This window comes from Lichenostomus cassidix, chromosome 2 (assembly GCF_008360975.1).
Source record: "Lichenostomus cassidix isolate B80296 chromosome 2, HeHo_3.0, whole genome shotgun sequence".
NCBI lineage: Eukaryota > Metazoa > Chordata > Aves > Passeriformes > Meliphagidae > Lichenostomus > Lichenostomus cassidix.
The window spans coordinates 41481416-41506977 of NC_139482.1; the positions used below are offsets into that span (position 1 = coordinate 41481416).

The following is a 25562-nucleotide window of genomic DNA, read 5'->3' on the forward strand; positions in this document are numbered from 1 at the left end:
TGTCTGTGAAAACATAAAGTCTTGATTTACTTATTTTTTGCTTTTTGTATGGCAGGAACCATTTAGAACCATGATCTACGTATATGCCTCACTTATTATTCCTTAGAGATAAGAGCAATCCCAACTTCCCTCATTAACCCCCACTAAAACCAGAGTCCACCTTTCAGGAACTCCATCATGGCAGGGGAGGTAGCAATTCCCTGTGGATGCTGTCATCTTTCAGCTGCAGCAACCAGTTTGGTAGGGCAAGCAACAACAGCACAAGGTTATCTACCAACTACTCATGTCATCGTATGGATTTATTTTCACTTCCCAAGTATTAACAGCTCAGATCAATGAGGGATGCCCAAAATGCTAAGACTCTATCATCCAGGATATTGGTGAAGTTTTGGTGAAATTCAGAGGATCCTGCCCTCTGCCCAAATAAGCTAGAGCAGCCTAGCAAAGCTGACCTGCATCAAACATGAGGTATGATGAGGGGAACAGCAATAGGCAAGTTCTATACCTGAAGCAAAAGCCAAGTGTATTAAGTACAACATTTGGGAGCCTTCTTCACATGGAAACCCCTTGTTCACTTTGATTACTGTAAGATGTCAGGGTTCTGCTACGAAATTCACTCCTGCTGTTCTGGTGGCATTTCCTGTGCAGAACTTGTCTCAGAGACATCAGCTTTTTAGGAAACATGTTAAGCAGCAGCATTTCTTGTTCTGGTCAGACACCACACAATCTTTTTAACAAAAAATACTTGTAAAGAAAAACAACTTTTATGATGCTCTCTCCTCATGGTATGTGATAATTTTTCCAGTGCTAGTGAATTAGATGGTCAACCAGTTCACACACTTGGAAGACAGAAGGCAAGGCCTGAGTTTAGCCAAGAATTGTGCTGGGTTACTTAATCTGAGATGGAGAACAACTGTTTGGTTTCCTGCTGTTGGCCAATACAGAATATCACCTATTTGCAGCTGTACCTCTCCACTTGTGGCTTCTCAGGGGTCCAAAGATGGCCAATACCACTTCCCATTCTATTACAGATGTCACCAGTGCCTTGTGTTTGTTAAAAACAAGTAAAGGACTTTGCAGTGTATCTTGTAAATTTCTGGATTGAAACTGGTACTTCCAATTCCTCAGAGTAAAATTTAAGTAGCAACAGTCCTTGTGCAGGTGATAAACTCCAGAGGGCCACAACACTAGGAAACTTTGCACACAGAGCTTCCTGTGAGGCACTCAATGTGTTTGCACGAAGAAAAGCAATGCAGACATCCATCACTAGCTATTGCTACCAATGTTTCAGTTTTGAGTAAAAGGTGAAGCTGTGTTGGAACCTGGGTGTCCTTTGCAAGCTCCCTTTAGGTGGACACCTCTGTGAGCTGTCCTTTATCAACATTCAACCACCTGAGTGAAAAACTAGCGATGACCTTGCTACAGTGGCTACAGCAACTGATGGTGCAACACAAACCTATGAAGAAACCAACTGCAAGCGCCAGAAATAGCAAAGTAGCATTATAGAACTTGGCTATGTTCATGGATATCTGTGCTGACTACAGAGGTGCCCAAATCAGGACTTGCCATTTTTTAGAATGGCAGCTCTCAGTAATTTTTTGTATTTCCTCTCTTCTGTTGAACAGTAGGACCTAGAGCTGTTACAAAAGCTACAAAAAAAATTCTATCATTTCATGTTTACTTAAATATTCCTATGGAATATTTAATGTTCTAGACTCCCAAGTTTTCACTAGTGCTGCTTTTTTAAACAAAAAAAAAAAAGATCATAAGCATACAATGCTCCAGAAGAAAGAAAAACTGTTACAAAGCTTGTGTTCTGAAGAGTTACTACAAAGGTGCTGATGCCCTCCCTGCATGGTTTCCGCTGTCTGACACTCAAATTAAATCAGTATGTCCACACAGCACACAGTTATTTGAAGAGGCTAACTCAGGTCTCTGAAACAGCAGAGCCTGTTAATCCAGATGGTGAGCCATGATGTTAGATTACATTGATTTAGTCCAGGAATTTATCCAATTTAACAAACTGCAGCACAACACACCACTGTGACAGCACCATGAGATACATAAAGGATGCTTATGGTAACCACTGCAACTCACCAATGCGGGCTTGCCTGAATATATTTGAAAAGGTCCCTAGGATTTTTTTATGCCATCCATCCATCAAAAGATGGGAGGAAGGTATAATTTTTCAGGCCTTAATTCTGATATTTAAGTTTCCCAATCTCAAGTTTTCCAATGAAGGTGAAAACTGAAAACCTCTGGAAGAGCAAATTTAAACCTAACGCAAATTGTGGTTCTACTGAGGAATTCTTCAGTATTTCAGGGGTGAATGGACCACAGGTATTGAATAAAGAATATTAAATACACACTTTCCTACCTCAGTATGGAGGCTTTACACTTTAACCACTTAAGGAATTTCAGACTAAGTTAACCCTATGTAGAGGGGAGAAACCAGCTGAGATGCTTCTTCTCTGATAAACTCCTCTCTGGCTTTTAAAAGCACATTAAATTTTAAAAAATTCCTTAAGAAAACTTTTTGATATGTCTCAAAATACCAAATGGAAGGTGTTCCAGTCATAAGTGGTTTGTTTCAGTTCCTTAAGGTCAGAAAAAGACAGAGTGGGCTTGTTTCACTGAACTTTACTTATCACTGTTTCAAAACAGGATAAACCAACCAGGACATAACAGTTGGCTTTCTCCAGCATCAAGAACTGGATAAAAACTTCCTAATGTTCTTACACTAGAAAAATTAACTGGAAGATCCAACATAGCTGCAGCGAAAGGTACTAGGATTAACAAATTCAGCAGTGAACTTGCAGTAATACTCGTGCAGCCATAGCACAAATCCCAGTAGCTAGACAAATTTAAAGGTTTTATTCTAGTAAGACACTAAAACATTCTCACTTAAAATTATCTTTGTGAAGAACTTTCTTCTAAAAGAAGCTTTGATGGAGGGAGGGCTAGAGGCCAGATTAACTCATGCCAGATACAACTAAACAATTATTTTGGTTTGTACTGCAAGAACAGACTTTTTGCCTACAGTTTCAGGCAGAACAGTAGTTTGGACAATGACACATGTCAAATCCATCTTCCCCAATAACCATCTGCTCATATGCTCCACTAAGGAGCTCACTGAAATACCGCACAAAGCGATAACTACAAGCACAAAGAAATTCAGTCTCTTGATATAAATCCCAGCTTTAGAAAAGCACAATTGACTCCATTTTGACGACAAAGCTTCATTTCAGATTCTCAAACCTGCAAGCCTGACTTCAAAGCCATGCACGAGGCTGCCTGACCTAACTCAATGTGACAACCCCAAAACGATCCCTTGCAGCACAGCAGTGCCATCCTTCTCAGGTATCGACCTCCCAGCAGCACAGATCCATATGGCAACCCACAGGGAAGCTCCCACTGAAGGACAGAGGCTCAAGGCAACAGATCAGCTTCCTCTTCTGGCCAGCTGAGTTTCTTACAGTACCCCCTCACCCCCCACAAAGGTGTTAACCTATTTCATACCACCTCCCCCAAAAATTTGGGAGGGAAGCTCCTAAGTCTTTCATGACGGTAGATAAGAGAGCAGCTCCCGCTATGCTCTGCTCATGACTAGTCTCACTGGGCAGTGAGAAGCTTGCATGGTAAAAACACCCCAGCAAAACCAATTATAGGTTCATCTATGAAAGAATTACTTTGTTTTCCAAAAAAACCCACTTTTTCAGACATCTGAGATGAAGTTAAAATGTATTTTAACATGTCCACCTGGAAATTGACCCTAAATGGACACGAGCGCTCAGTGCTTTACTGTTATGCAAGTGCATTAAATTACATGCATACATATATATATATATATACATATATATATACAGTTACACATGTATAGATGTATTTTAAGAACATGACATTTTGAAGAAGCCATCAATCTTTCATCGTAGCAGATTTACGTTCAGTTTGTGACCTAGTCCTTGGAAAAAATTCTGAAAGAAGACAGCTAAGTGTGCACTTTCATGAGGTAAAACAAGGCAGCAGGACACGCTCCCCATATAGAAAGGCAGCAGTCCTGATTCCTCCCACACCATCAATCCAGTGTCAGCTTTGGCTTTCGTATCACCCTGTGAATCAGAGTCTCTGAAAAGGCTGGAAAAGTATCCCAGCTAGGAGTATAGCTTTCCACTGAAATAAGAAAGAGGTCCTACCAGCAACGGAGTTGGATATTTCTGCTTCATTCCCTGGCACCATCAACAGTCCTTGTAGCACTGCAGTGAACCAGCCAGGCAGCTGACGCAGCCAAAAACCAAACCCACAGAAAGGAGGCCCTTTCAGCTGGATCAGCTCACCACACAGGCACAAGTTCTCATGTTGGAGACAGGCTTAGAGTGCAGGCCAGAACCACTGTAGCACAACGAAGCAGGAAGAACTTTCCATTGCTGCAGAAATTTCACTGAGAAAAAAAAGCAAGCCTCTTGCTCTTGGGCTTGCTATTTCTTTCAGAGAACTTGCAACTTCCTGGAAAAGTGAGGTTTGGACTCTTCTGGAGTGACAGACTACATCAGGCTTCAGTGGATCAAGAGGTTGAAATGTATACCAACTCATAGCATTTTCTTTAAGTCTGAAAAACAATCTTTCCTCCAAAGCCACAGGAAGAGCTTAAATAAACATTTCTTCCTAAAAGCCTTCAGCTTTGGTTAACCAGATACTCTCCAGCCAGTTGACTCATGGCTTGATTTCCTCTCTCCTACAATGCCCTTCAAATTCCACCTTTTCTCATTTACTCCCAACTACCCCTCCTCATCCATTCTCAACATCTCCTGTCAGGGGAGCTATCACTTTCAGAGCCTATTAAGAGTTTCTAGTACAGCAGCATGAATCAGTCCCACTAAGAAGTGTTACTACAATGTATTACTTTTCAAGCCTCTTAGAGCCCTAGTCTTCTGTTCCTCATATTACAGCTTCTACTGGCATTTAATTCTCTGTTGACTATTTCCATACTTTTAAGAAAACCACTCAAGCCAATTTCTTCTAGTTTAGAGTCTACTTATTTTAGAATTTGTTTTAAATTCATGCTGACAAGCTGTCTCCTCCCTAGGATAAATATATAGCTTCACAGCCATATTGTCCCAAGAACAAGGAAATCTCTGCTCCATGAATGGAGTTGTATTGGGCACCTCTGCTTTTAACAGCACCAGATGCTCTTCTAGCTGCTACTGATGTTGCTTCAGGAGTAGCTGGCTTGAGCTGAACAATATTCCCATTCCTGCACATGTACACACAGCTTTCCACCCTGTCAACTTTATCACTGATCTGCTTGCTCACTACCCTTCTTCCATGCAGTGGTCCAGGTTAAAAACCCCACTAAACTAATGAAACAACTCAGTTCTTGAAAACATGGCTCATTTCAAAGATCTTTACATGAGCTGCTCAGTTAATTCTTTCAAGACAGACTCTTAACCTGGGTGGGCTGCAGCCAGACCAGGGCAAAGCTGCACAAGCTAAGTTCAGTATAGCTGCTTGTTCAGGTTACATGAGCACAGGCAGCACCACACAACTTTTACCTGCACCATCAAGTAACAATCAGCTTCACCACAATGGCAGGAGCTTTCAGCATAAAAGCCAAAAAAAAATAGGGGAGGAATGAGCAAAGTAAACTCAGTGGGAAGAAAATGAGGCACAAAAGCATTTATGCAACAGTAGCAGTGTGGTGCTCCATGATCTCCTGCTAGTTTCTACTCCAAAAAACAGTCCTTAAATTATTTAGCTGTACCAGTTAGATGATTAAGAGCCCTGGAGGTCAAAAGCAGTAATTTAATTACTAACAGACTAGCCCTTGTCTAGGACAGCCTGGAGAAATTTGGAACACTGCACCAGTGATGGTCTTTAAACTAGTATAATTCCTTCCTTCTTGCTTATTTTGGGGATGTGTGAAATATTTTAGTATGGATACTGCTGAAAGAGCTTTATAACCCAGTTTAAAACAAATCTTGGAAGATGTTCTGTTTTGCAGGACGCTATCTGAACGTAGTTTAAAGTTAGCCACTCAGCTCCAAAAACTTGGTGTTTACTGTTCTGATGTAACAAGTTAGTATCACAAGCTAAAGGAAGATGTCAAATACTCTACTATTTATACCAACACAAACTACTATCATTCCACTGGTGCAAAGACTTAATGAGAGACTAATTAGTTGCTCTTGTCTCACATAACAAGCTTAATTCCCTCATTTACTAGAAACAAGCAACAGAGAAAGGACAATGAGCTTTGGGTTATTTTAATTATTGTTTGCACCCTGAATGTGCCAAGAAAGCTCACCCAATTCAGAAAGTAAATTTACTCCCAATCCATGACATTCTACAAATGATTACCAAAAAAAAAAATCTTAGTAGTTAAAGAACACAGTGTTGAATTTTGTAATACCCAACTCAAATTCAGAACACAATGCTAACAAAACTAAATGGCAGCATTTGTGCAGTTAAGCTTCCCACTATGCTCTCCCCATCCAAAGTCTCCCTATAGACAAAACTACCATATAAAACAAAACTTACCACCAGGTATTGCTCAGCAACAGTATGTATCTACATGCCACTGCAGTCTAAATTCCCTATGAAAATTCCTTCTCTAGTTTGAAGCACTGTGCTACCTTCTTTCCAGCCCTTGCCAGGTATTTATATTTGCACTATAAAACACAGCTCAGGTAGAACACAGTAATGGGCAGAGTATGCATCTGTGTGTGCAGAGCAGTCCTCACATGGAGATAGGCTCTAGATCCTCTGCACATGCAGGTTAAGAAATTTCACACTAATCCAGTAGCTGATTAGTGTTTTGTATTTGGTGGCAACACTGCAGACATAACAAGAGTCAAAGGTAGGTAGAGTGCCTGATGCTATACAGGCAGGAAGATGCTCAAAGAAAGTCTCAGGTGCAAAAACAAAGCCAGGTTTGGCACTGCTGTACAAGATCTGATCTTTCTTCAAAATGCTTCACACTCAAGTGAGTTTGTACAGAGCTTCATATATATTGTGATTTACATGACAGGATTATGCTGCAAGAATGCAAAACTCATATAACAGCACTTTATTTTCAGCTCCACTGCCACTTCTGTCAGAGATCTGAGAAAACAGAAGGGGTGAGAAGACTGACAGCAGAAGCAGAGAGCTTTTTGCCTTGACACCTTGCCCTGTAACAGACAAGCTGTGCGGGGCGGGGGGTAGAAGGAGGAGGGGGAAATAAAGTACTCAAGTTGGGAGTATCTTACTTGAATAGCCTGTCGTCCTTGCTGAGCATCTGCCAGGAGCTGAATGGTGAGAGTCCTGGAATCCTGCAGGGCATCTTGGAGGTAGATAAAGCTGTGACCCACATGTCGTCCCATGGTACATTCCCGACATATGGGGACAGAACAGGTATCACAGTAGAAATGCAGTACCTAGAAGGAAAAAAAAAACAAAAAAAATCTTTGTCACTGTGTAATGAAGAATTAAATGGAAAACAGAGCCAGGTTGAAAAAAAAAAAAAAATCCAAAAGCTCAGCCATAAAGGAGATGGTTGGAGGCAGTAGCAATAGGCAAAGACTTCACAATAGTTTCTCCACAGAGGAAGAGCTATCCTTCCCAGTAAAGTCCAAATCATGCCCTAACAGTTAGATGGAAGTGTCATTGTTTTCTTTGCAATACAATACTAGGAAGAGTGTCCACATCAGCTCCTCTTAAGAGCGGAAGCCATCTGCCAACACTTAGAGATTGGAGATGGCATCCACGGCAAGTTTCAGGTGAAGACTTTTCCTGCAAATACAAACACCGCATTCTCTTAAGTGGGTCATTCAATAATCAACACACTGGAGAACTGTGGCATTAGCACACCCACTGCTCACAGGGGGAAAACAAACCAAGCATGCCGAAAACCATCCTCTCTTTTCAAAATAAGCCAATTCCTTACGTTCTGGGTTGCAACAGTATTAGGCAAAACTCCCCCCTGCCACTTCCAACAACAAAGCAAAAAACCTTTGCTATGACAGTGTTTTCCACACTAGTGATGCTTCAAGAAGCTTGAGCTGGAAAACAAGACTGGAACTTTATTGTGCCCATCAGAACGTTTGAATGCTGTAGTGACCTGTGGGTAACCACTAAATCCCAGTACTGTTCACAAAGCACTTACAAACCCTATATTCAAATCAATCTTACACCAAGACGTTACCCTACAAAGCTGAATCCATTCATCAGCTGTCGCTGCTCCCATTCCATCCAGTAGAGGGAAGTAGCACACAAAAATAGCAATGCCCACGGATGCGTGTTTTCTTAGAGGGGAGCAAAAATCAGCTGTCTCAGTTTTTGTTTCCAAAGACGCAAATGAAGGAACACAACACCCCAACAGAAGAAAGTTCCGTATTCAAGTCTTGCCCTTAACTACGTGCACTATTTTTCCTAGAGTGCAATGATTGAAAAGCTGTGTTACCATGGAAGAGTCCAATGGCATGAGGTTTCATACCATGAACAACTTTTCCATCACCACATATTTGAAGCCTACCTCACAGAAAGGAGCAGGAGCAGAACAAAGATTGGACAAGTGTTTGATATGCCTGTCTTCTCCCAGCTGTCATCCAGCCACTCCCGACTCCAGCTAACAGCTCGTGATATGGTGCATAGCATCCCCCTTTCCCTTCTCCCTCAAAAGCAAGGGGAAGGACTGGACAGGACAGGTGATTCCCTTGGATTGCCTGGGCTGCATAAAGTGACATTTTAAGCTCCTAGAAGCACAACAGCTGAAGTGGTACATGGATTAATTTCTCAAAGGGGTATGTGTGTGCTTGTGCACACATGTCAGATTTTACTAAAACCTGCCCTTTTTTTTGAAATTAAGTTTTGCTGTAGGGAACTGGTACAGACTTATGTTTTGCTTCTGTTCAAATGCTAAATCCTCAAGCAGTGTCTCAGATTCCCAGATTTCCAAGTAAAAAACTGTCTTAGCTCTGAAATGCATTGTTCAAACACATCATCTTCCTCAACTAGAGGATTCCGTATCCTTACACTGTGGTTGCCTAAATCTGTATACAGTGTTCACTTGCACATGCAGTTCTGTAATTTTTCAGTTAAAATTACAGGGAATGTTTATTACATGTTGCTGAATAACTCCACTTAAACAACTGAGAAGTTGAGAAAGAATGAAAACCAAGACAAGGTATCAAGTTAAGTCATATGAATCTGATACACTTTAAAAACATAGAGCAGGGATTTGGGGCCTCAGTCAAACAGAGCAGCTGAAAGGAAAATGGTGACCATATGAACAGAAGACCAGAAGCAAGTTAAATCTGTTACTAGGCCTCCACAACCGTCAATACCAGAGGCAAAAGCTTGGTCCACTCCTGCTGCAAGGTAACAGCATCCACCGCATAAAAATAGTCCCCCAGCTGTTCGAGCCAAAGAAAAACCAAGCCTGAACTTTTCAGTTGCCTCTTGCCACCCACCAAAATGTGGTGGGAAACATCACTTCTGAATTTAGAATGGAGAGTGACAAGAGCCATATTCTCATTTTGAAAATAGGCAGATTACACAGGACATGGCAGGGGAAGGTCCTGGGTAAATACTACAGAGCCATTGATCCTCATCTGTTTCTTAGTCAAGCAAACAAATAAACAAAACAAAACAAAAAAGGTAAAAACAGCCTTGATTTAAAACCCAGAGCAAAAGAGATAGCAGGCTTGGGCAAAAAGAAGTAGATAGTGCTGGTCTGATCTCCATCATTACACTGGTACCTTAAATACACAGAGGAGAAAAACACAAATGCACAATCCCCAGTGCTCTCAGTGGGGAGAGGGGCTAGCCACCAGAAGATGAACCAGCAACTCCCCAGAAACTTCTTTCTGGACACAAAGACTACAGCAGAGCCCCCAGATTTGGCAGGGGTACAAGGGCAGTTCTCCTGCTGTAGTCAGACTCACACACACTCGTCAGGAGCACCCAGCAGGCTGTACATCAGCTCTACCCAGCAAAGGGGCCACACTCCCAGAGAATAAAGCTGGGAAGTCCCTGGCTGTGCAGGGCACGGCAGTGAGGGGGGCTGTGCCAGCTGGGCTGATGGGGCTTGGGCACAGCATCCAACTTGCCTGTGCTTGCAGCCACAGCCAGGAGTTTATTGTTAAGCTCAAGCCTGCTCACATCCCTAGGTCATGGCCACAAAGGTCATGTACGGCCAGATTAAGTTTCTATGCCTGTTTCTAAATAGGAGGGGTGGGGGGAGCCAGATCTCCCTTTTCCCCCCAACCCCCAAACAAGCAACTCCCTGAAAAAAAACCCCAAAGTTATACTGAGAATGGGTGTAGGACAATACACATCTGTGTTCTCAGTTCAGAACTGATGCACACACAGTGTACCTAAAGTGCTGCCCCCCCTTCTTCCAGTTTCAGCAACCTGAGAAAGGCACACCGCATTTCAGTCCAGTGTTACTGTAGCATGGTACTGCTCCTTCTCTGCTCATTAGAGGACAAATACCGAGACTGGTCTCCAAGAGTGGATGGGCAGAAGTAGTAAGAGGGAAGGAAGAGTAGTACTAACTCTTCTTTTGTGGACATCAGCTTACACTCAGTTTAAAAAGAAATTCCACACCACCCCAAAAAAATCCCCAAAAACCCACCAAAACAAAAAATCAAAACAGTATCTATAGGAAAGTCCTAAAAATTTTCTTTCCCTATCTGAAGAGGCAGGGATTATACAGTCAAAAGATCCATCAAGCTGCAAATTAACTATTGTCCTGTTAATTTCCCTCTTTACCCAAACATAGGAAAAACTGGTTTATAAGCAAACACCTTCAAATACTGCTGGTTTTTCCAAACCACACAAATGTTCTGATGGACAGCAAGGAAAGAAGTATGAAAGCAGAGACATTTCTCCTTTCAGCAGAGACATTTCGCCTTTCAAAGAGATTTATAATCTGTGTAAATTGCATTTAATGAATTGTTTCTTTCTGTAGCAATCATTAAGTAATTAAGTAAAAGTATCATTTTTAAAGATGAAACCTGGTGCCTTTACAACACCCTATATCCAATAAGAGGAAAAAGATTAATAAGGAAGTTTAGGGGCTTTAATTTCTATTTTTTTTAACTGTTCCACTACACTAATTAGTATTTTAGAATTTCCACCATGAAGAGCGAAATCTGAAGGAAGAGGAGACTAGTTTTAGAGATAGTTAAAAGTGATTTATTTTAAAATAAATCAGCTATGGGTTGATTATTTCCCAAACAGGAAATATTTCCTGAATTGGTGGCATACAATTTTAGACACAAAACAATAAAGGGAGCCTACTTCAATTTAAACAGAATCAGTGAACCATGTTACAGGGCTATTCATCTTTTACAGCCACAGCAGCCCAAGAAATACAACAGCAAGGCCATAAATGTGATTGCTTCAGGAAAGGCTGTACAGTGCACCGTAAAAACATTTTACAACAGCAGGAATTCCTGGGTGTCGCTCTCCCCATTTTTTGGTCCATCTGCTTTCAAAGGGGGTAGGGGGATGGGCGGAGATGTTGTTAAACGTCCCCCGGGACTGCACAGCAATCAATCATCATCTGATGAATGGCCACTAAAGTTAAACCCTGACCCCACTCCACAATTCCCACACCAGCCCTTCTCTCCTTACTGCTGACCAGCTTCCAGCGTGCCCCCCCACCTTCCAGCCCTCACCAAAATTTCCCAAATACCAAGCCCAGACAAAAGCAATGGAATGTAGTAGGCACCGTGACAGAGGAGAATTCAGCAGAAACAGCATCTGAGGAGGCTTATCCTTACACTGTGTTTAAATAAATGTCCTTTCAGCAATACTCACAGTGCCCTTCTCCTCCCAGCTTGCAAACACTTCATTTCTCTCATTTTCAGAACACATTTCTGAGCATACGTGCACGCAAATGGACAACGAGGCATGGGGAATCTAGCCACGTTAAAAATTTGTTTTCTGTCACGACATTTCAGTATCTTGCAAGGATTTTATTTAAGCTTACAGCGTTAAGAATTTGTACAAGGCAGCAATACATAAGGCCACAATATTTTTAAAATGCAAGTCTGATGCTCTAACAAGCTACCCAGTAATCTTAACCAACAATAAAAAAAGTCTACAGACAAAACAGTAGCCTCTTGGTTTTACTTTTGGAAAAGTTTCAGTATGGCATTTGTAAGTTAACTTAGGCTGATTTTATGATTTTTTTTTTTTTTTTTAAATCATACTTACAATAGTCAGTTTAAAGTTTTCCATTACTAAAGGTGTTTTACCATCAAGTTCCCTTGACAGTAACTGAAACACCGGTGGCTTTGTTAGGCTGTGTGTAAGGCTTAGATGACAGAATTTAGTATAAAGCAATTTTCCAATGAATTTTGGTCCAACTTCCCTCCCTCCCTGGAGAAAAAACTGCTTCCCTGCATGCTGAAGTTGGGTTTTTTTGGTTTTTGTTTTTTTTTTTTGAAACAGTATACAAATGAACTAGCCATCCTGAGCAGTGAAGAGTTTGATATGGATAATGGTTGCAGGTTTAAGCAAAAATAGGTAATACTTTTACTCTGTAGGAAGCTGGTCCTTCGTCTCCACTTCGATGGCAATCCATGACAATTAACTTGCTTCACACCAAGATGAAAGTAGTATTTTAGGAACCTTACTCTGAAATTTGAGTATTTAGTAATTAAAGACTGAAGACATGAGCAAGTCACATGATACGCATCAGAACTACAGGCAATTTCTGAGTATACCTTAAACATCTGGCATTCAGAGATACCAAAAACCTCATCTTTCTTGGTACCAGTTAGTGATCAAATTGCTCTTAGAACTTGTATTTTAACTCGATGCTCTGGTGTAGAAGAGACTGGCTTAACACCAATCTTCCTCATTGCATCCAGTGGTAATGGGAAATTACACACCAACTCCAGAAGGTCTCCACAGCAGACTAGACAGCTACTTCTGGAATTTAACTCAATATTCTAATAACAGAATTTCTACAAAAGCATGGGCACTTGGAAGTTTTACAGCCCTGTCCCACACAGGGCATGCAGCATGCACAGATAGCTGTACCAAGTGGCAATAATGAAACTACCTCACTATTATCTTCCTCTGCCAATTGGATGAACAGAGGTGGGTTTTGATCCATTTAGAAATTTAGAAATTCATCAAGGGAGGATCATTCAACCCTTCTGTTAAATTCACTTTGATTTCCTTACCCCACCTGGAATAATAAAAGCCCAGCTAACAGATGACTTAGCTCATGCAAGTCTGTTTATAGGAAATAAAACCTGTAATTCCACACGCTTCTTTCCCAGCACAAGTGTTAATACCCTTCCTTCCTCAGATGCTCCAGTGGGTTCTGTTCATTGTTTTTCAGCCACACAGGTATCTCTTGGCCCAGCACGTGAAGGGGAAGAAAGCTCACAAATAAAACCTCAAATGTGAAACCACACACAGCTCAAGGCTGTCATTTCACTCCACAGTTAAACTGACAACTGCTCTGAGGACTCCCTAAACCTCCCCCTGCCTTGCTCCTATCTCCCTCCCTTTATTGCTGCCCCAGACTCGGTGAAATGATTTGGGTGTCTTTACAAAAAGCATAAAATTCATTTCTGATTAACTATTTTTGTCAGCTAAGCCTGGGATCAGAAGATCAGTAGGAAGAGCACATGGAAGGGGGAAGCATCCATAATTAAGCGCATAGAGACATTTGATGACAACTATCTGGTACTTTGCCAACCTCACAGCTGGAAATCAGTGTAAATCTTCTCATTGATAGCATTCGTCTCAAGTTCTAACTGGAAGAACAGCATCTAACTGGAGTTGAGTTAAACAGGCTGGTAAATCAAACAGACTACTATAGTCTTAAAACTCCTAATGTTTGCCTTCTTCAATCCTGCTGTGATGCCATGAAGCCAGTAAAAACAGCTACATATTTTAGAGTGGTGACAGCATTGAGTCAGTCAAATCATCCAGGTTAAAAGCAAAGTTTTTTGAAAGACAAACAGCCACATTAATCACTTCTAGAACACCCAGTAGGTATTAACAGTCAGCTGGGAGCTCAGCAGAGACCATTTAAGTTGTCTTTGCCAACAAAACCAGCATTTGCAAATTTAAATGGATTTGGGGTAGGAGTGACAATCAATTTCCACTTCACTTTGAAGGCCACATGATCACTGGAATGGTGTGACAACAGGCTGCCAACCGGGCCGGGAGACAGGAAGTCACACCTTTGACAGAGCTGTTTCAAGGATCTGCTGGCCCCAGCATACTATGAAATTGCATCCTCAGTGTTATAAGGTAAAATCTTACAAATAAAACTTCGTGTGAAGACTGTAGCTTCTGCTTCTAGGCATTAACATGGAACTGCAGCATCCCAAGCACTTCTCTCAGCAGCACCTCTGCTAGATGCACTACACCCCCATTGATCCACTAAGATGATGGAGGGAACACCACACCAGTCACCTGGACTTTGCCCATCTCATCAGCTAACTTTCTAAAAGCTATTGGGTGCAGGGTAACTCAGTCAGCTGATCTAATGCACCACCTCAGAGATTCCAGTTACTGATGGACTGGAAAGGGCATTTCGCTTCCAACTTAACTCATTGGTCCAATTCTTCCTAAATAGGGACAAGCCAGGCTTAATACTCTTTTAATCTTAATACTGAGGTGGTGCAGCTATAATTATGCCACAGTGGACTATTGTTTAACTACTACATAATGGCAAGTCTACATTCAGCAATTTTCTTTTAAATAAGCTGTTTGGGGTAAAAAACAAACAAACAAACTCGCTACATTTTGTTCCTAAAAAAGTCACAGCATCTGTTTCAACACCAAAGCAGGTAATGTAGCCAGACTAGGGAAAGATGCAATGGTATCAGTAGCTAGTAGATTACTCTGCTCAAGATAAGTCACAGCTCTTTCATGGATTTCAATAGGGGAGACCAGCCTGTGCTTCAACATGCAACTCATTAGCTGTTTAAATGCAGCTTCTGTGCCAAATCTGCATGACATGAGTAGCAGCAGGGTGGTCTTGGCACAGGGGACAGTGGGTGGATCTAAATATTCAACAGTTCAAGCATGCAAGCTAATAGCCTGCTGTGGAAGCAGACAGAGTGGGTCAGGACACAGCTCCACTGTGAAGCTCATCTGTCCGAGGCGCTGCTGTGAGTCCCTGCAAATCCTCCACTGAGACTCAGCAAAATTCTTCAGCTCTCTGAAAACCAGTGTCCTGAAGTTCTGAACCAAAGCTTGACCATGATTTCAGTGATGCTGTAAACAGCAACAGGTTGACAACTTCTTTGCTATTGCACCAGATGTTTCGTATTTTAGTGAAAACCAAACTTTAACATCTCTACAAACTCCTTATGGAACATAAGTTCTCCCCTTTCCTGCACGGCTCAGCACAAGAGCTTTTGAATTTTTTCCCCTATACACAGAAAGGGTTAGACTAAGAGTCAGAGTACACTCAAGGCTCCTGTGCCATCTCTGTGACTATCATCAGTACAGATATCACCTCTCAAAACCCATATTCCTCAACCCCGTACTGTTCCTACACCACTGCAGAGAACATTACCTCCGTTCAGGTCCTGGGCAACTGTTGACCTTCACATGGAAATCTGACAGCAAAGATGTCATTATATGTCTTGCAAACAAATAATAAAGTTTTTGTCTCTTAATATACTGGAGACAAACCATATTGTTTTTTGATTTGATGCGAGAAGAGAGCGGAAAGAGAAACAAACAACCCTAAAGTTCCCAGATCTTACTCAACGGCAGTTAGTCTTCATGAGGATGAAAAACCAATAGAAAAAAAACACCTTAAGCAGATGGGCTGTGTGCAGTTTGACAGAGAGACTTCCCTGACCCCAACACAAACAGGTCTTGAGGAGGATTGATTTTCTTATACAGCTAGTCTGTAGTCACTCCACCACTACCTCACAAAATTCACTTGGATGCAACAGATTCCTGTAAATATTGTTAGAGGGCTTCTCTGTCAGGTCAGAAAGCCTATCAGGCTAGACATTTTGATTTCATAATGTTCAACTGCTAGGGAAAAACTGAGTATGAGGAGAAACAACACATTTATCCAGATGGACTGCTGCTTTATCTATTTTAACTTTGTGATAAGTTTTGGGTTTTTAAATTTTATTTTATGTGAGGTTTGGGCCAGGGGGCGAAGTGTGTGCTGGTTTTTTCCTCTTGGCTTTTTGTTTGTTTGTTTTTTAAGCAGTACTAGAAATCTTGGTTCAGAAAAGTATTTCTTCAGAACATGAGTTTGGACTTATTCTTTCATACCGTGTAATGCCTCAATTACATCATCTATTACTCATTTGCTACAATAATAAAAAAGAACGAAAGCATATATTTGAAAACTCCACAGTTGAAGCACCACATGAACAACCCCTATGTCAAACTGTAGAAACTAAAGAACACTGAAAAACTAAGTACTAGAAAACTAAGCATGCATGAATTCTGAGCCCACTTTGCAGCTTCATTGCCTTCTTGGTCCCCCTTGCTTATGTGGCCTTACTGACAATCACAGGGGAAAACCACAAGAATCCAGAATCAAAACAATTAGTAGAGAACAGTGCTCAAAAAGGTATAAATTTAGATAAATTTTACATGGAAGTAACATGAACATAAAACCAGCAGTAGGCAGCAGCTCAACATGTTTAATTTCTAATCTTCAAGTGCATACATTATTTAGGGGAGGGGGTTGGTGTCTCTCTGTACTGATTATTCGCTTAAAATAATTCTAATAACATCATCTCTACATAATTAAAAGAAAGCTTCCCCTTATACTTTTTTAACAGGAGTATTTGTGTTAGGATGAAAGAAAAATGCATCAACTTGTAGACTAACAAATCTCAAAGCCCTTTTAACAAAGAAGATTGTTAGCACACATTTAGCTAAGCAAAGCAATTCTGATATTTAACACCACCTCTACTAGGCTCTGGTAATCTCAGTTTGAGTAAGAGCCCGGAAAGCAAAATCAGTCCACATAACTTGCACAAGACACTGTCCCTCCTCTCCTGCTCCCAGTATTATGGAAGCGAATATTCCTACAGAGATAGCATAGCAATTACTGAAGTAAGATCAGGCTGCTTACAATGAGAATTAGATTCTTACATATGCAAAACATTAAATACCTCTATCAGGTTTAAACTTAGTTTAAACTTCCATATGATTGCCATGGTTCTGTTTCTATGTGGAGTAAAAGCACATAACAATAAAAGAAATCTACCCACTAGGGCACAAACCAATCGCCTGGGATACACTACATGAAGGAATTCCTCCTCCCTACGTTTTCTCAGTGGTAAATTGTCCAGTTGGCCAAGTGTGTGAAGCAGACTGGGAAGGGGGTAGGAAGTGAGTGCAAAATCCTTTTCTCCTCTCCTTCTCTCCACCCCATCCCAGCATTAGGCACTGGGTAGTGTTGCAGCCCCAATATCTAATGGGAACAGCACAGTCCTGCTGGTCCTCCCACTTCTGCCTTGAATCTCTGTCTTCAGAGGAAAGCTGTAACAGGAACAGCCATGGTACTGAACCCCCACAGCAGGAACTGTTAAATTTTTTCTTCTTTAATTGTGAAACAATCCATTGCTATTAAACAAGTCCAGTTACTACCAGTGCCATATGCACATCAAACTCAGGTCAAAGTGAGTATGACCAACTACAGCCTTTTATTAGCAAATACAGGCAAGATGGTTGTCTGGGAAAACTGACATATAAACCCATTCCAAGTGTTTTATACTGCAATGTTTTTAGTTACTGCTTATGTGGAACAGCTTTTGTGCAAAGCACAAAGGCAGCACTGAATTGGACCACTCTGTTCTTTGCCTTCCCTCCTCCTCCTGCCTTACTCTGTCCCAAACACTACTTTTACAAAAACTATATACCCACGTATCAAGTCCTTATAGAATCAGGGCTTTGAGGGAACTTCTTTCTTTACCAAAACAGCCAACATGAACATTTGGAAGGTGCCTTCAAAAAGCATTCAAGTTCCACCCCTATACCATCATCCCCTTAAACTTTCACACACCAAAAATATGCAAGTGTAAAATTTTTACTGGCTTAAGTGCACATGTTTCAGAGCAGGGAGAAAAATTACAACATGTTGAGGTTTCATTTGGGATTCCTCATAAATGAGGAATCTTAATTAAGCAAAACCAAATTTGGATGGCATTAAAAGAAAAGACAAAATTGGTTTGCTCCAAATCCAGGCAGTAGCTTCTGAAAGTGTATTATTATAGGCTTCCTTAGCTAACACCAACAAATTGTACCATCCATGTCAAAAATAATCATTATCTTCTCCAAGCATAGGGCTTGGCACACACACTAGAGTATCTCATTCAGAGAAACAATGTTGTCCTCGAGGAGCAAAACTTCGCTGGCTCACGGTAGAATGTCTGACTGCATTTGTCAGATTAATACGCTTGTTGCAATTCCTCTTAATTTTAAGGAGGATTACAGAAATCACATTTTATGAAAGACTCCTCACAAAAGTGTTATCCTATGGATGCTAGTGCACTATTACTTCCAACTGAACTCTAGTATTTAATGTTTGTTTTGGAAGTCCTAGCTGTCTTAACAGCCACAGGGCATTTCAATAATCATATAACAAACACTACTGCAGGTTACTCTTTAATCCCTCGTGAGTGAATGAGTAAATTCTTGTCCATCTATCATATAATTACACAGCTCTGTAGTTACTCTGTAGCCAAAAAAGGTACTGTAAATCATAAAGGAAAGACATCTAAGAATAAGAAGAGCTGTTCCAGGAAGTCAGAGTGCTTGCACAGAATAATGTTTTCATCCATCACCATGATAGAACACCAACAAGAGAAACTTTTTGTTTACAAGTCATTAACATAAAATGAGGAAAATTTTATATATGAAAATATGAATTGTCCACCAGAACTCATCTTAAGTGTGTCTTCATGTATCTCTCTGTTTGCCTCTCTGACAACAGAGCAGAAGCAAGTGTCCTACTCTAAGAGCCTTTTTTCCTCATGGATAGGACTTCAGATTGCTTTTCTTCTGAATTTGGGAAAGGTGGAAAGAGATAAGCTTTCCAGGATGAATATTCTTTTAAGTGGGAACTGACAGCACAATTACTACTCCTCCTAACTGCAGGACAGACTTGAGGTGCTTACAGATAATAACACTAATAACAACACTTTGTCATTGTGCCATGGATGTCATTATTGAGGAGCAGTTTTGGTTTTGGGAGAACAAGGACAATCTTCTATCCCAGTCAAGGTTTGAGTTATGATTGATAGGCACTATTTTAATCCATTCCATGGTGCACCCATGGGGCAAGTATACAGTGTAGCATTCCTATAAATACCATAACGATTCTGCTGTACAGCATTATGGCTTTGGTCTAACCAAACTTTAGTAGTTTGTGCCACCCTGTCATGGTTCAGCAATATATTTCAAGGACCTTTTAAAGAATTTAAAAGCATTCTGAATTTTTAAAATGCTTAAATACTTTGAATCCCTCAGTGAAAGCACCAGCCTTTTCAACAGCAGCATCCACCGTTTCACATTCACAAGCTTCAGATTGCTTCTACAATGTGCAGGCAAGTTAGCCTTATCCTAAACTTTAACTGTAGCCTTGTTTAAGCTTTAAATCAGGATAAATGTAAATACAGAAGGCTTGCTCAATCATCAGTGAAGGGAAGAAAAGCTATCCAGGCTGAACTAGAGGGGAAGATTTGAATGTGATTCACTTTACCAAAGGAAGAAAGAAAAGGGAAGGGATGGCTAAGAAGATTAAACCCTTGCCCAATTCTTGAAGAGAAAAATACACATTAGTCTTAGTACAAAACAACAAAACACCCCTATCTGCACTGTCTTGTTATATACAATTCTAAGGAAGAGGACATTCTTACAGTTAAAGTGCACCATAAACACCTAAATTAGAAACAAGCCACTTCTGAAACGGATCAGCAAGAGCTGGATGCATTTAGGTACATAAATGAGCGAAAAGGCTGGGTTAACACATGGTATGGTCTCATACACCACACACGTATCCTGAAGGAGGAAGTGGGCATGGTAAGGCAGAAGAAATTTTATTATCTCTGCACAATCAGCAGGTTGTGTTTTTATGAACGCTCTTGTGTACACAAGTCTTGCGTGTTATGCTGTGGTCATTAATTTTTTATGTATTGCCAAACTAGTCCTACGTGTCCCCTGTTTACCAAGAAGCAAGTCTGAGGAGGTCATAGATTAGGTTTATTCTCTCTAAAGAGGAAAGAGCCTTTCTGCAGTCCAGGCAGAAGAAGAAAACATGCTTAACCAGATTTCCAAGGACAATTAAACTAGAGTCAACTCTGCCTGGTCAAATGAGTTTCCATTAAGCTACCTGCCTTCCCCGAGAAGATTCTTTTACATACTGTTTTCTCTAGAGACAGTTATGCCGAATTAAAAACGAAGGTGGTTAGGCTTTTGGACAGTGCTGTCATGCAAATCTCTCAGCAACTGTGCACAGCACTAAGCACCGTGCTGGTTTCCTAACTTACTTATAGTTAATTTATTTTAAGACATAAATGAACACTGGGACAGTGCAATGGGTGTGTGTGGTCAAGAGTGCAAGGGAGAATTTAAACTCCCTAAGCTAACACAATTATGGCTTCAGGAAAAGCTGCGTTTCTGCCTTTGTCCTCTACCAAAAGGTTAACTTGCTGCGCCCCACATACCACCTTTGCTATCAAAGTAAGGGAGCAGCTTTAAGAGCCACACACAGGCAAGGACCTCTGGTAGCTTACTGCCAAGACAGACCTACTGCATCAGGAACATCACTTCCTGTAACACTGCTTTCATGTAATAACCAGACCCACTGATTCACTTAAGATTTAATGAGATTACAGCTTGAGGTGATTTGACTGGAAACCATAAAAGTTTTAGGAGCCCATCTGCTCTGCAAAACTAACCTCTCACACACAGGCCTGGGTATGAGCTGACCTTTGAGAGCTGCGGTGTAGTTAAGGCAAGGAATGAGTCCAATCGGTGCTTGTGATGGGCACACAGACCAGGCAAAACGAGATTTGCACTTTCAGGCAAAGAGGAACCTCCATATGCATCAGTACTCAACGGGGAGCTTCCATAGGCATCAGTACTCAAGGGGGAAGCTTCTCAAACAATCAGCAGTCTTTTCATTAAGAAAAGGAGTCACCTCAGGGTGCTTTCCCCACCATTATCACACCATTAACAGCAAATGCAAACTGCACTGGCAGTGGTCGCAAAATGACCAGTATTGCAAAAAACCTCGTGCAATATTCACCTTGTGTATACGCAAAAATGCATGACAAAATCCTCTCGAGCAGCGCTGTTTTGGATTTTTGTTTTTTTTTTTTTTGAGGAGGGGGAAGGAACTTCCCAATAACAAAGGGGGATGTTAACACTCGTTTCCATCTCACTTAACACGTCTTCCAATTCCCTTACCCACGGCAAGCATGTGCATTTTCAACAACCAACTTGTTATTTTTTTCTATATTTACCAGTATCAGAACAAACACTGACTTTTATTTCAGTTAAAAAAAAAAGATATTTAGGGAAAAACAGAGGGGAAAGAGCTACTGCTTCTACTCTGTTACATTTTACAGACATGTTAAAAAGCAGCATTTCACTAAGACTGCTGTTAACCTACTTTAGATGTGAATGTTGGGACAAATATTCACATTTTGTTATTCTAAACCTGACCTTGTTAGTTGTGGAAGCATCAGTGTCAGACAGCTGTGTTTTGTAGCATAAGAAGTAGGTGCTGTTATTTTTCCTTCCCCGTGTAGGCTGAGATGTTTTGTTGTTTTGTTCTCACTTCAGTAACAGGCCTCAATATGCAAGTTACATCTGGAAACAGACAAAAGCCAACTGCCCAGCAGTATTGGAAAATTAAAACATTGGGTCAGACTCAAACGGACTAGGAAGCCAAAGGTCAAAGCAGCATTAAATCATTAGTTTCCCAGCTGCCACCAAGGCATGGAGTTGACCTTTGATTTTGTAAGAAGCGGTCCAAGCAATTTTCTGGTGGCAATATGGGCAATCTGGCACAGTGGAATATTATCCTTGAAAGGGGTGGGTGGGAAGGAGGAGCTGAAGGTCTTGCAGGCAAAGATTAAACTAACTTTAATCTCTCTAAACCAAATTTGCACTGGGAATCTCTAAGTGCACATAATGAATATTAAATTATCAAGCTTTAAGGAAAAGACACTCCAGCATTTGAATCATTCCAGTATCTTCTAATCATATAGCAGTGCGAGCAAGCAGAATTTAAGAACATAATGAATTCACTGCAGAGAATGCTAGAATATTTCTTTCCTAGAATGAGTTTTCAGAAATGACACTTTAAAGCAGATTACTTGGTTCTGTATTTTCAAAAACCATACATCTGAGATATTTGCTCCTTCTTCAGTTGAAGGACTCAGAACAATGCTTTGAGTCTACCTGTATCCCCATCAACTTTTTTACTGAGGTAGTGAAGACAGACGAAGTAAGGAACTGCCTCTGCTGTCTTTCTGTAGTTCCCCTGATCTTAAACTTCATCTGCTACTGCCCTCTGCTAATAGTTTCTCACTGGTCCTTACAAACTGCTCAGCTGAATGTTGGCACTGTACGTGCAGAGCTCTGGTCTGCTGTTTCCAAGTTCCTAGAAAGGGTTTGGTTTTATTGCTGCTTGGCAAAGGGCAGCACAGGTATCAAAGGGGCTTCCGACGAAACCAAGGGACATTTGAAGAGCATGTTTGAGCCTCCATTAGCAGCTGAGCACACGCACACACAGGGAAAACCAGTTTGCGTGCAGTCAGCTGTTAAGGTATTTCTCTGTGGATTTAAGACATTTCTACGCGTATTTAAGCAACTTCAAGCAATTTCTTTAGTCTAAAATGCTCACACAACCCACGCTCTATGGCAAGGGCAATACAATTTTAAGCTGTTGTTTTCCTTTGTGACAACAGCATTAAGTTTACCAAATAGAACACCGAGAGCTGCCCTCCCATTCCTATGTTAGTGTCCCAGGATTACTCACTACCAGCTCTTCATGTGAGAAACTAAATTACAGCAGCGACTTTAGGCATGGACTGAGTTGTATATCCACCTCTGATGAGGAAGGGGGATGAGGAATATTTTCAGAGAACTGCAATTTGGCGCTAACAACTTCAGTCAAATCCCTCCCTGTGCTGTAAACCACTGTGATGTGTTGGTCAGGGTTCTTTTATATGCGAACACTATTTCACCAGCAAGGTGAAAAGCACCCCACTTTTAACACGTACCTTAGTGAGTAAGGATGAACGGAATCACCTCTCTTCCCACATACTTTCTTTCTAAGAAAGGTTTGTGATCACACAGACAAGACAAACACAGCACGTTCAGAACATATGGACTGTTACATACAGAGCTAAGCACTTCGTTAGACTTCTCTCTTCAAAGAGCATAACACTCTAATGCTTGAACAAGTGAAAGAATGATTAAATCTGCTTTAATGGCAGATACTTCCAATAGAACACTAAAAGACCACACTGGTAATCGCTTAGAGAAAGCAACTTCAAACTTCATCTACTTGGCAAATCAATACATACAAATAGCACTGATCTTAATCCTTTCTGCACCCAATTCAGGTAGCACTGAAGGAGAAAAAGAAGTAACCAGAAGCCTTCTATTACAGAAAACACGTATTTCTCATTAAGACCATTCTGAGAAAAATAGAACTCTTTTTTTTTTCTTGGTTAGTGTTCTGATTTACCAACACTAACACAAATTCACTGCTGAGACACCATGGAAGCATTACCTTTACATCATGCAGCCTGCATGTGCCCACTGCTTCCTAGACAGAGGAGAGGTTCTACCACCGCAAAATTTTCCTCCAAAAGAGAAGACCACAGCTTGCATCAGGTCTGCAAGCTACTTCAGTTAGCTCTCATGGTTGTTGCTGTACCACCTTCTATGGTTCCAAGAATATAAGACCATGCAATCAGAGAATGGTTTGGCTTGGAAGGGACCTTAAAAGATAATTTTGTTCCAGCCCCCCTGCCTTGAGCAGAGACAGCTTCCACTAGACCAGGTTGCTCAGGGCCCCATCCAACCTGGCCTTGAACACTGGCAGGGATGGGGCATCCACAGCTTCTCTGGGCAACCTGTTCCAGTGCCTCATCACCCTCTAAGTAAAGATGAACAAAGCTTTAAAAAGGCCTTGCTAGAAACAGATATTCCTCACATTCTGGTTTTAAAAAGTAGTTCTCATACGAACAGGTCAGTTACCAAATTACACTAGTTTCAGACTATATAATAAGGCTATTTCTGGAATTGTGATACTGCACTGACACAGCTTCTGCCACAAAAACTTATGAAATCCAACCACTTGGATACCTTCTTTCCTGAAAAGATAGTGCTGTCTATTGTTTGAGCTAGAAATGAGACTTGACAGTGCCCTAGGTCTTCAGGGCTTCAAGTGTACTCTCTGGACCAGAACAAGCAGCCAAATGCTGGATTAGCACTACAGGTAGTCATGTGTTCTTCACCAGAAGATGGCATGGGAGTGGAAAAAGATGGGAATCTCACAGGTGTGACTGGCCCTGATCTTGCCTCAGCCCTATTCAGACTCCCATGTGAAACTGAAACGTATTTTCTCCGCTTACCCTAGAAAAACAAACAAACAAACATTTTTCAATAGATCCCAGTTCTCATCTGTGTAAATGGACTAGAGCCAGGACCTCAAGTTTACAGTGGAAAGACATCTTGTATCTTGAAACCATTCACAAGAAATCACCATTGCGATGTTTTTTGATTTTTTTTCCTAACACGTAGTCTCAATGGTGAAAACAACTGAATGTATGCCCACACAGCAGTTTTAGAAACAAGTCAATAGACTCTTTTTCTGATTGAACGAGCTAATAACTGCCAAGACAGCCCATCAAGATAACACATGAAAAAAGTGTTACGCAACTACCCCCTTCCACACCCCAACTGAAGGGGCCCATTTGATATCAACCAATGGCAGTAAGGGACCTTGTAGCCTTCTACAAGGAAGCTTGGGGAAAAGGAAGACAGACCTTTGGAGCTGGACCCAGGGCAAATAAGAGGCCCCCTTCTGCGACTGCACATTCCTCCTCATCTTTGCTACTGTGTCCCTTATCACTAGATGCAGATGCTGGGGGAGCTCAACAGCCAGCAGCAGCAGCCAGGGACAATACCCTACATGTTCGGGCGTGGTGGCCACGAGCAGCTACAAACAACTACTCAGTGCAAGGTCCTGGGCACGGCTGAAAGAACCCCCACCCCATAGGATCTCCTGAGGAGAATCAGGAAAGATGTAAGGCTCCCTCCACCAAGCCCCAGCCCTCCCATGCATAGTGCCAGAGCCATCAGCCTGATCCCTCCTTCAGTGCAGGTGATTCGTTTTGCTTTGTCTATTACCAAGCAAACCGGCCCACTTCCACCTCTGCAGGTGTTCTGGTGAAAGGCCTTGCCTAAAAACATAACAAATATGATGCCAGTAAAGACAAACATGGGGCGTTCTCTACTAGGAGGCATCCTGTACTATCTTAGAATTCTTGCCCCCAATTTATTTGTGATGCACATAAAGCAACAAAATGTTGCTG

General features: G+C 41.3%; 1 protein-coding gene across 5 annotated transcripts in view; it reads right to left on the reverse strand.

The window, feature by feature from the left end:
- The window catches only part of TRIM71 (tripartite motif containing 71), a 62050-nt gene that overhangs the window by 11907 nt on the left and 24581 nt on the right, over positions 1-25562 (reverse strand). For all 5 annotated transcript variants that reach the window (XR_014849816.1, XM_085051188.1, XM_085051190.1 and 2 more), the window contains one exon: positions 7245-7412. Coding sequence is in view for 4 of the 5 variants with exons in the window: in XM_085051188.1 (XP_084907314.1) it covers positions 7245-7412 (168 nt within the window). In the remaining variant the exon portion in view is untranslated. The remainder of the gene's footprint in view (positions 1-7244; positions 7413-25562) is intronic.